Source organism: Coregonus lavaretus (assembly GCF_964263955.1).
Source record: "Coregonus lavaretus genome assembly, chromosome: 6".
Lineage (NCBI taxonomy): Eukaryota > Metazoa > Chordata > Actinopteri > Salmoniformes > Salmonidae > Coregonus > Coregonus lavaretus.
This window is the reverse complement of record NC_139993.1, coordinates 33735555-33746739: the sequence shown is the minus strand read 5'-3', so window position 1 is coordinate 33746739 and position 11185 is coordinate 33735555. Positions and strand designations below refer to the sequence as shown.

Genomic DNA, 11185 nt, shown 5'->3' with positions numbered 1-11185 from the left:
CCAGCAACAGTGTGTGAAAACCTTGTGAAGACTTACAGAAAACGTTTGACCTGTGTCATTGCCAACAAAGGGTATATAACAAAGTATTGAGAAACTTTTGTTATTGACCAAATACTTATTTTCCACCATAATTTGCAAATAAATTCATTAAAAATCCTACAATGTGATTTTCTGGAAATGTCTTTCTCATTTTGTCTGTCATAGTTGACGTGTACCTATGATGAAAATTACAGGCCTCTCTCTTCTTTTTAAGTGGGAGAACTTGCACAATTGGTGGCTGACTAAATACTTTTTTCCCCCACTGTATACAGTGGGGAGAACAAGTATTTGATACACTGCCGATTTTGCAGGTTTTCCTACTTACAAAGCATGAAGAGGTCTGTAATTTTTATCATAGGTACACTTCAACTGTGAGAGACTGAATCTAAAACAAAAATCCAGAAAATCACATTGTATGATTTTTAAGTAATTAATTTGCATTTTATTGCATGACATAAGTATTTGATCACCTACCAACCAGTAAGAATTCCGGCTCTCACAGACCTGTTAGTTTTTCTTTAAGAAGCCCTCCTGTTCTCCACTCATTACCTGTATTAACTGCACCTGTTTGAACTCGTTACCTGTATAAAAGACACCTGTCCACACACTCAATCAAACAGACTCCAACCTCTCCACAATGGCCAAGACCAGAGAGCTGTGTAAGGACATCAGGGATAAAATTGTAGACCTGCAAAAGGCTGGGATGGGCTACAGTCCGATGAGACAAAAATAGAGCTTTTTGGTCTAAACTCCACTCGTCGTGTTTGGAGGAAGAAGAAGGATGAGTACAACCCCAAGAACACCATCCCAACCGTGAAGCATGGAGGTGGAAACATCATTCTTTGGGGATGTTTTTCTGCAAAGGGGACAGGACGACTGCACCGTATTGAGGGGAGGATGGATGGGGCCATGTATCGCGAGATCTTGGCCAACAACCTCCTTCCTTCAGTAAGAGCATTGAAGATGGGTCATGGCTGGGTCTTCCAGCATGACAACGACCCGAAACACACAGCCAGGGCAACTAAGGAGTGGCTCCGTAAGAAGCATCTCAAGGTCCTGGAGTGGCCTAGCCAGTCTCCAGACCTGAACCCAATATAAAATCTTTGGAGGGAGCTGAAAGTCCGTATTGCCCAGCGACAGCCCCGAAACCTGAAGGATCTGGAGAAGGTGTGTATGGAGGAGTGGGCCAAAATCCCTGCTGCAGTGTGTGCAAACCTGGTCTAGACCTACAGGAAACGTATGATCTCTGTAATTGCAAACAAAGGTTTCTGTACCAAATATTAAGTTCTGCTTTTCTGATGTATCAAATACTTATGTCATGCAATAAAATGCAAATTAATTACTTAAAAATCATACAATGTGATTTTCTGGATTTTTGTCTCTCACAGTTGAAGTGTACCTATGATAAAATTTACAGACCTCTACATGCTTTGTAAGTAGGAAAACCTGCAAAATCGGCAGTGTTTCAAATACTTGTTCTCCCCACTGTATATATGTGCACTGTCATCACGCAGTTTTTTTTATCTGCAACAAGTCCGTTTGATGGGAATACACCTCTGGTGGGAAAATGCACACATTGGTCTCATGCAGATTTTGTTTTTAGGCGCCAATTGGATGGACACATAGCTACTGTTGCCAAATTTACATTTAGTCTGTATGGTGACAAACATGAAAAAATCAGGTGACTTATTTTTGTTCTTATGCTCTTATCGACCTTCCCAGGACCAATGCACATTTTGAATTCTCTACCGCAAAGTTCTCAATCGAGGTCTTTCTCCCTTTCTGAAAACCAGGGAGATTCTGGTGGCCCCCTAATGTGTCATGAAGCCTCTGGCCAGTGGTTTGTTGCCGGGGTGACCAGCTGGGGACATGGCTGCGGATAGACTGGTTTCCCAGGAGCCTACATGTGGGTCACTGCCATCAGGGAATGGATATCCAACTATCTGCCTTTCTGAGGCTATGGAAAATAGGAGGAATTGAGACATCATACAATACTTGACACAATGGGTTTTCCACTTTGCAGCCACCACTGGTATTTCTTGTGCGCTACTGGTCAAGGATGATGTATGTCCTCTACCATCATGAAACTACCAGGAGATTCAGATGAAATCTTGGACTAATGTGTACAACGATAGTCTGTGGACATTTTACTAAAACATGCATATGGGATGTTGTGTATTTATTTTATCGTATTTGTTGAGAAAACATCTATACGGTGTAAGCATTTTGATTTCTGTGGGTTCAAAAATATATTTAATTTATTGGTGTTTACATTACTTTAATTATTCATTTGCAGCCAACCAGCTTTTTAATGTAAATTATGTGGGCTAACTATCTAAAAGTTGGACAAAGCAACATTTTTATAGCAGATGCTCAGGAACTGAGCCTTGCATGAAAGCATCTTTATGCAGTGTAGCTACATCTACATTTCTGGAAGGAGTTCAGGCCCTACAAGAAATATGACCCAACTCACGGTTTCCCCCAGCATGGAAGAATGTATATTAAATACGCAAGGAATAAAAAACAGGGCACAAATGCTTGATCTGAATTTATTTATTTATGTCTCACAAGTGAAAAAGGCCATTCCAGTCAGTCACAAGCACACCTCTGAGCAGGAGCACCCACCTTTAAGCACTCACAGGCCATTTCTTTTTACTTCCCTACACAAGTCAAAGGGATGAATGAAGGAGTGTTGTTCCCAGAAATCTAACAAACCAAGCCAGCCAGGTTCAATACAAAGTCTGCACCACAGCAGACCCTGTTAAACAGATCCACTAGGGCAGATATTGACAACTGGAACGCAAGTCTGACAATACTGTTTTGTTCTCGACACGTATTCTGATATAGGATTGTTTAGCTGGTCCGAGTGCCTGGTTCACAATTATGAAAACAAAAAAATATTTCCTCAATTCTTCCACAGGGAAGAAACTAGGTTTAGGAAGGTGGTAAAAGAAGCCTTGCCTAATCCCCTCAGGGAACTGGTGTTTCACCCACACTGGTGTTTCACCCACACTCACAGCCAGTAACCAACTGAAGAATAGGTAACTGGCACTGAACTTTTAGGGGACGGTTACAGAGTAGACTTGAAAATGACACATTATAATTGCACAGAATCTTTTCTTGTTAACATTCATTCATGTGTCTTTTAATAATAATGAAAAACAATAGAAGATATCCATTTGTTAAAATATCCTTTTAGTGAAAGGAAAATGTCCACCATCATTATTGTTGCCGTTCACAGGATCTCCAAACATGTCCGTTAGGAGTTCTCACAGAAGTTTGTGTGTCATTGTGCTACACATGCTCTTGCAGCCTCAGCCACTAACACCTTCCCTGCCATTCGTTTTGGCTTTGCAAAGGTATGGCTGGCAGAGTAGGATGATGTTCATATACGAGCTCTTTCCCTCTGTAGTCTGGAGTTGTAGGCACGGGACACGGTATTCCATGCATCCATATATCGATCCATGCACATAGCGATGCATTTCTGCAATAAACAGAAAAATATATCAGTGAGCATTACCCTGTTCCACAGCATAATATTAGCATTTTCAAATTTGCACCTTATCTGAGGTCTCAAATTAAAAATCACTGACTCAAGGTAGGGGTCACAATTCCTCATATACAGTTGAAGTCGGAAGTTCACATACACCTTGGCCAAATACATTTAAAATCAGTTTTTCACAATTCCTGACACTTAATCCTAGTAAAAATTCCTGTCTTAGGTCAGTTAGGAACACCACTTTATTTTAAGAATGTGAAATGTCAGAATAATAGTAGAGAGAATGATTTATTTCAGCTTTTATTTATTTCAATCACATTCCCAGTGGGTCAGAAGTTTATATACACTCAATTAGTATTTCGTAGCATTGCCTTTAAATTGTTTAACTACGGTCAAACATTTTGGGTAGCCTTCCACAAGCTTCCCACAATAAGTTGGGTGAATTTTGGCCCATTCCTCCTGACAGAGCTGGTGTAACTGAGTCAGGTTTGTGGCCTCCTTGCTCACACACACTTTTTTCAGTTCTGCCCACAAATTTTCTATAGGATTGAGGTCAGGGCTTTGTGATAGCCATTCCAATACCTTGACTTTGTAGTCCTTAAGCCATTTTGGCACAACTTTGGAAGTAAGCTTGGGGTCATTGTCCTTTTGGAAGACCCATTTGCGACCAAGCTTTAACTTCCTGACTGATGTCTTGAGATGTTGCTTCAATATATCCACATAATTGTTCTTCCTCATGATGCCATCTATTTTGTGAAGTGCATGATGCTGCCACCCCCGGCCTTCACGGTTGGGATGGTGTTCTTCGGCTTGCAAGTTACCCCCTTTTTCCTCTAAACTTAACGATGGTCATTATGGGCAAACAGTTCTATTTTTGTTTCATCAGACCAGAGGAGATTTCTCCAAAAAGTAAGATCTTTGTCCCCATGTGCAGTTGCAAACCGTAGTTTGTCTTTTTTATGGCGGTTTTGGAGCAGTGGCTTCTTCCTTGCTGAGCGGCCTTTCAGGTTATGTCGATATAGGACTCGCTCTACTGTGGATATAGATACTTTTGTACCCGTTTCCTCCAGCATCTTCACAAGGTCCTTTGCTGTTGTTCTGGGATTGATTTGCACTTTTCACACCAAAGTACAGTCATCTCTAGGAGACAGAACGCGTCTCCTTCCTGAGCGGTATGACGGCTGCGTGGTCCCATGGTGTTTATACTTGCGTACTATTGTTTGTACAGATGAACGTGGTACCTTCAGGCGTTTGGAAATTGCTGGCTGATTTCTTTTGATTTTCCCATGATGCCAAGCAAAGAGGCACTGAGTTTGAAGGTAGGCCTTGAAATACATCCACAGGTACACCTCCAATAGACTCAAATGATGTCAATTAGCCTATCAGAAGCTTCTAAAGCCATTACATAATTTTCTGGAATTTCCCAAGCTGTTTAAAGGCACAGTCAACTTAATGTATGTAAACTTCTGACCCACTGGAATTGTGATACAGTAAATTATAAGTGAAATAATCTGTCTGTAAACAATTGTTGGAAAAATTACTTGTGTCATGCACAAAGTAGATGTCCTAACCGACTTGCCAAAACTATAGTTTGTTAACAAGAAATTTGTGGAGTGGTTGAAAAATGAGTTTTAATGACTCCAACCTAAGTGCATGTAAACTTCTGACTTCAACTGTACATATACCATCCCATCAATAATCTGGATAACATATCGAGGATAACACAGTGCCACTGACGAGGCCCACTACCAAGGACTGAGGCCTCCTTCTCCATGGCCGACGTGATTAAGACATTTAAGCATGTTAACCCCCGCAAGGCTGCCGGCCCAGACGGCATTCCCTAGCCGCGTCCTCAGAGCATGCGCAGACCAGCTGGCTGGTGTGTTTATGGACATATTCAAATCTCTCCGTTTCCCAGTCTGCTGTTCCCACATGCTTCAAGATGGCCACCATTGTTCCGGTACCCAAGAAACCAAAGGTAACTGAACTAAACAACTATCACCCAGTAGCACTCACCTCTGTCATCATGAAGTGCTTTGAGAGACTAGTCAAGGATCATATCACCTCTACCTTCCCTGTCACCCTAGACCCACTTCAATTTGCTTACCGCCCCAATAGAGCCACAGACGATGCAATCGCCATCACACTGCCCTATCCCATCTGGACAAGAGGAATACCTATGTAAGAATGCTGTTCATTGACTATAGCTCAGCATTCAACACCATAGTACCCTCCAAGCTCATCATTAAGCTTGAGGCCCTGGGTCTGAACCCTGCCCTGTGCAACTGGGTCCTGGACTTCCTGACGGGCCGCCCCCAGGTGGTGAAGTTAGGAAACAACATCTCCACTTCGCTGATCCTCAACACTGGGGCCCCACAAGGGTGCGTGCTCAGCCCACTCCTGTACTCCCTGTTCACCCATGACTGCGTGGCCAAGCACACCTCCAACTCAATCATCAAGTTCGCAGACGACACAACAGTAGTAGGCTTGATTACCAACAATGACGAGACCGCCTACAGGGAGGAGGTGAGGGCTCTGGGAGTGTGGTGCCAGGAAAATAACCTCTCACTCAACATCAACAAAACAAAGGAGATGATCGTGGACTTCAGGAAACAGCAGAGGGTGCACCCCCCTATCCACATTGATGGGACCGCAGTGGAGAAGGTGGAAAGCTTCAAGTTCCTTGGGGTACACATCACCGACAAACTGAAATGGTCCACCCACGCAGACAGTGTGGTGAAGAAGGCGCAACAGAGCCTCTTCAACCTCAGGAGGCTGAATAAATTTGGCTTAGCACCTAAAACCCTCAAACTTTTACAGATGCACAATTGAGAGCATCATGTCAGGCTGTATAACCGCCTGGTACGGCAACTGCACCGCCCGCAACTGCAGGGCTCTCCAGAGGGTGGTGCAGTCTGCCGAACGCATTACCAGGGGCAAACTACCCACCCTCCAAGACATACAGCACCCGATGTCACAGGAAGGCCAAAAAGATCATCAAGGACATCAACCACCTGAGCCACTGCCTGTTCACCCCGCTATCATCCAGAAGGCGAGGTCAGTACAGGTGCATCAAAGCTGGGACAGAGAGAATGAAAAACAGCTTCTATCTCAAGGCCATCAGACTGTTAAATAGCCATCACTAGCACACTAGAGGCTGCTGCTGCCTATTGAAATCACTGGCCACTTTAAGAAATGGAACACTATTCACTTTAATAATGTTTACATATCTTGCACTACTCATCTCATATGTATATACGCATTCTATTCTATAATATTCTACTGTATCTTAGTCCATGCCACTCTGTCATTGCTTGTCCCTATATGTATATATATTTAAATCCCATTTCTTACTAGTTTTGTGTGTATTGGGTATATGTTGTGAAATTGTTAGATATTACTGCACTGTCGGAGCTAGAAGCAAAAGCATTTCGCTACACCCGCTATAACATCTGCTAAACACGTGTATGTGACAAATAAAAGGTGATTTGCAAATAAAATACACCGGCATACCTGTTCAGAGTTGTCCAACGTGCCTCCTGGTTTGCCTATGCATTTCTTGAAACATTTGTCTGTCATTCTCTACAACAAAAGAAAAAAGAAAAAGGTTTAACCCACCTTCATTCAGCGAGCTAGATAAAGTAATGATCACCTCAAGGTTCAGGCTCCATGACCTCTGACAGGCAGTTTGGCTAATAACTGCATTGATAATAATAGGCCTGGCCTACCAACCAATCTTGGAGTTTTAAGTTAACCATGATAGAAAAATACAGTAGAAGATAGCAAGTTGAAGGCCAGCAATTACACGCATTAGCTGGATATGCCCAGTTTGGATATGCATATGGCCTATTGAGCTAACTAGCTAGGTAGCTAACTAACTAGTTGTTGCTTTTGCATTAGCTAGCTAGCTATTTCAACTTGCTAGACTCGCCAATTAGCTAACCAGTCAGCTGTATACCTGGATACAAACAATGTCAATATCTCTACTACCTAGCTAGCTTGCTAGCTAGCTCAAAACAATTTAACGTTACCTGCAAGAGTTCTTGCGCATTAGCCACCGCAATCTGGACCTTTACTTGCTCCATGATTGTCCCGGTGTCCATTTTACCGGATCCAGCACCTGATGAAAAATCGGAACCAAATCCGTCCATATCTAATTGTGATAATTTTATCTTTAAGAAATTAAACTGTAGCTAGTAATTACACGTGTAGCTCATGTAACCAGTTCGAAAAATTGCCCTTGAAACAATATTGTTCGACGACGTGACTTCCTGTAATTGTCTTATTCTTCTTCTTCAGTGGGGTTTATCGGCAGTTGGCATCCAACGTTATGGTGCATTACCGTCACCTACTGTATTGGAGTGTGGGCCAGAGACGGGGAGAAACTAAATCCTACCTGCCAGCCCCGTTGCTCTTAAAAAATATAACAATATATTTTAGACTATTTCTAAAGACGTTCTCCTCAATATACTCCTTAAACTAATTTCCTGTATCCCCTTCTCCCTCATACTAGATCTCATCCTCTCTCTTTCCCGCTGATACTGCCCACACTGTAGCAATACCTGCTCCAATGTCTCTGTTTCCTGACAATAATCACACTTTCCTGATCATTTTATCTTGATTCACTTATTGAAATAAAAACACAACAAATAAAATATGTCCGAATTGTGTTTTGGCCCATCTGAAAGTTTTTGAGACACATGGGTGTGTTATATTCCAACACATAGATTTGACTGACACAATGTTTGTTCATTATGCATTATGCAACTATTTCACAATTTCTTCCAGCATACTGTCACACTGGTGTACATCATGTATATGGAATATATAGGGATATTTCAGAGGGAAGCAAAAAAATACAGTTTGCTGGGGATTATGGAAATTGGGACTTCCAATGATAAAAGTAGAATGAAAACACGTTGTACTCCAAATTGTCCCATTATTCCAACTGTTACACCAAGAAGATTGAATAACTGATAAAACTAGCAGTCATTCAATCTTCTAGGTGTAACAATTGGGATAATGGGACAATTCGGAGTACCACACATTTCTCATCCCTGGATTGAGGTAAAGTTTCCGAACCATATCTTGCGCCGGCTCCGTGGTGTCAAGCCTGTCTGACCCCAGTGCAGCTGTAAGCAGACCCCAGCGCAGCTGTAAGCAAGCGTTGGGTTTAAATCTATTCTGGCTAGGGCCAGTTAGGTCATTATTTACTGTATTTTTTTTATTGTTCAAGTGTAGCCTGTTCACTGGCTAGCAGATTGTAACCGGCATTTTGAGTAAAGCACCAACCAGGTGAACAGGAAGCAGCAATACTGTCTTCGTTCTCGATTTGGGGAAACATTTATCTTATAAATGTCAGTGTCCAGTTGCAGGTGGTTCTACACAAACCAGAGAAAACTCAGAAAGATATTAAATCCATGTTTTGTACCTCGCGAGGAGGTTCCTCTGCATTTTAGCTGCCACACATCTAGAATTTCCCAGCATCTTTGCAGGACTAGTCGTTTCTATGAGACGCGGCTGCTGCCACGTGTAGAAGGAGATGACAGAGTCACACAGTGTGACCAAAACAAAGATCTACACAGATGCAAGAGGCATTTCTCACGCAGTACAAAATATGGATTAAATATCTTTCAGAGTTTTCTCTGGTTTGTGTAGAACCACCTGCAACTCGACACAGACATTTACAAGATGCAAGTATCGCTGCTTCCTGTTCACCTGGTTGGTGCTTTACTCATAATGCCAAATTACACTTAGGAATGTTGATAACATCTTAGGAATGTTGAAATCAATTTATGAATGTTGATATCCATTGTTCTGCAGGAGCTCCACAGAGTTGACTGATGTGTTTGAAGAAGAGGACTGTATTGAGGACGAAGTGTGGAGTCCCCCTGTTGTAGACCTGAAACAGAAAATTGCCACTCAACTAGAAAACTATCTTACCAATGAAAGCCTTTCTGAAGATGTCTTTTTTCTAAAACATGTTCAGAGCAACAAGATGGGCTATGTCAGCGTGACGTTACTAACCTCGTTTAAAAATGTAGGATTTATAGATGGCTTATGTTGTTGAAAACTATCCTGCTCACAGCACTATGGCCTGCATTGACATTTCTCTTGTTAACAAGTATAACCTTTGTAAATATGACTTAACCTAAACATTCAGAGTTGTAGATTAGGGAGCACACAACGCGATTGGCGAACCACGCTGGCTGCGGCACGCACCACACGGCAGCTGGAAGTCAACGAGGAGGGAACCAAGGTACGACTGAGGGACGCAGTGCCTGACTGGCTGCGGTGTTCCCACCAGCAAGCTGCTGCTGGCCTGGAACCTCCTGGAAGGAGAGGCCAATAATGACGAGGAGGAGAGCATAGCCCTGGGAGTGGAGCAGCCGAGCCTGATGGAGACAGCAATGAGACTGTTTGGTTGCCACGGCACCATCACCTCCCTCCGCATTCGCCGCCCAGGGAAGGAGATCCTGCCGAGCTCAAGAGGTACGCCAAGAAGTACACGGAGCTGAGGCATATGGTGTGTGCAGTGGTGGAGTATGAGTAGCTGGAGGAGGCACAGAGGGCCTATGAGGCCCCGCAGGCTGAGGAGTAGCTGCGAGGAACAGGGCAGCGCGTGTGGTGCTCCTAGGCAGCAGGTGTACCAGGAAGCCAGGGGGCAGCCAGGACCGCACAGAGGAGGAGTCTGAGGATGGCATCGAGAGTGTGTGCTCCAGGAAGCCCAACTGCAAGAGCAGGCGCTACCCGCGTTACTCCCTGGAGGACTCTGCCCTCTACAGCTAATTTGAGTCCGACTTTGCCCCCGCCTCGAGAAGGCCCAACCGGCCTCAGGCTCTGTGCTGCAGCCACCTGTCCTTCCCCCGGCTGTCCTCCTTCTGCTCAGACCCTTACAGGAACCCAGTGAGTAGCCCTATGGGGAGCCCCCTCCTGCCTCACAAACTGGTCCCAAGTGGCCACACTCTCTCCCCGCTGGCTGCTCCAGTGTTCAGCAGCAGCCCTGTGACCAGTGGCAACGGGACCTTTGTCAGGAGCAAGTGCTCTGGGGACTATTCCCAGGATAGTGTGGGATCCAGCGCCGGAAGACTGCTGCCCATTCCTTCTTTCCTGACAGAGGTGGGCCCTTCTCGCCTGGCCTGCCCAAGAGGCCACTGGGCGTGGTGGAGATGCTGCGCCAGCCGCTTGGCCCTGATGGTGCTAAATGCTTCTACAGCTGCATTGGCAGGTGGAAGCTAGTACTGCAGCAATGATAAAGCCTGGCCAAAATTATCACTATTGCCCAAAGCAAATAATTATTGAAATCTTATAATGTAACAAACCATATATTGTGCAAAATGACTTTTTATTGTCTCAATGTTTATCTAAATGAATGGAAAAAAATAAGTCATATTGGTCACGCCTGCTATGAAAATGTTATTTTATATTGATATTAATAAAGATGACCATGTACTTTCAACAGTGTTACATGTTGTTCTTCTTTCCCTTGATATTCCCAGTATGAATTTTTCTAAAATCCTTCCCAGAATATACAATATAATCTCAGTACATTAGTATTCTGGGGTAAGAAAATAGGCTGGCATTCCTGTCTATAGGTGTCTTGAGCAGTTATCTGAACATCCCATGCATAACTTCTAATGTATGCAT

General features: G+C 43.5%; 1 protein-coding gene and 1 pseudogene across 2 annotated transcripts; one reads left to right on the top strand and one right to left on the bottom strand.

The window, feature by feature from the left end:
• Window positions 1-2576: 2576 nt before the first annotated feature.
• LOC311130428 (mitochondrial import inner membrane translocase subunit Tim13) lies at window positions 2577-7813 on the bottom strand. The gene is made up of 3 exons (XM_084163151.1): window positions 7570-7813; window positions 7052-7120; window positions 2577-3523 (listed from the first exon to the last, which is right to left on the bottom strand). Exons 1-3 carry the CDS (start codon window positions 7687-7689, stop codon window positions 3425-3427), a joined length of 288 nt encoding a protein of 95 aa, XP_084019277.1. The 5' UTR covers window positions 7690-7813; the 3' UTR covers window positions 2577-3424.
• A 1555-nt stretch (window positions 7814-9368) lies between these two features.
• On the top strand, window positions 9369-10791 carry LOC311131231 (la-related protein 6-like; annotated as a pseudogene). The gene is made up of 2 exons: window positions 9369-9578; window positions 9710-10791. The product of its transcript is annotated as a la-related protein 6-like (transcript).
• Window positions 10792-11185: the final 394 nt, after the last annotated feature.

Excerpts from the sequence above, each read along its gene's own strand:
- LOC311130428 (XM_084163151.1), bottom strand. The coding sequence starts at position 7,689 with ATGGACGGATTTGGTTCCGATTTTTCATCAGGTGCTGGATCCGGTAAA. Across the intron at positions 7,121-7,569 it reads ATGCGCAAGAACTCTTGCAG|AGAATGACAGACAAATGTTT; the intron begins GTAACGTTAAAT and ends CTTTTGTTGTAG. Across the intron at positions 3,524-7,051 it reads CGTTGGACAACTCTGAACAG|AAATGCATCGCTATGTGCAT; the intron begins GTATGCCGGTGT and ends TGTTTATTGCAG.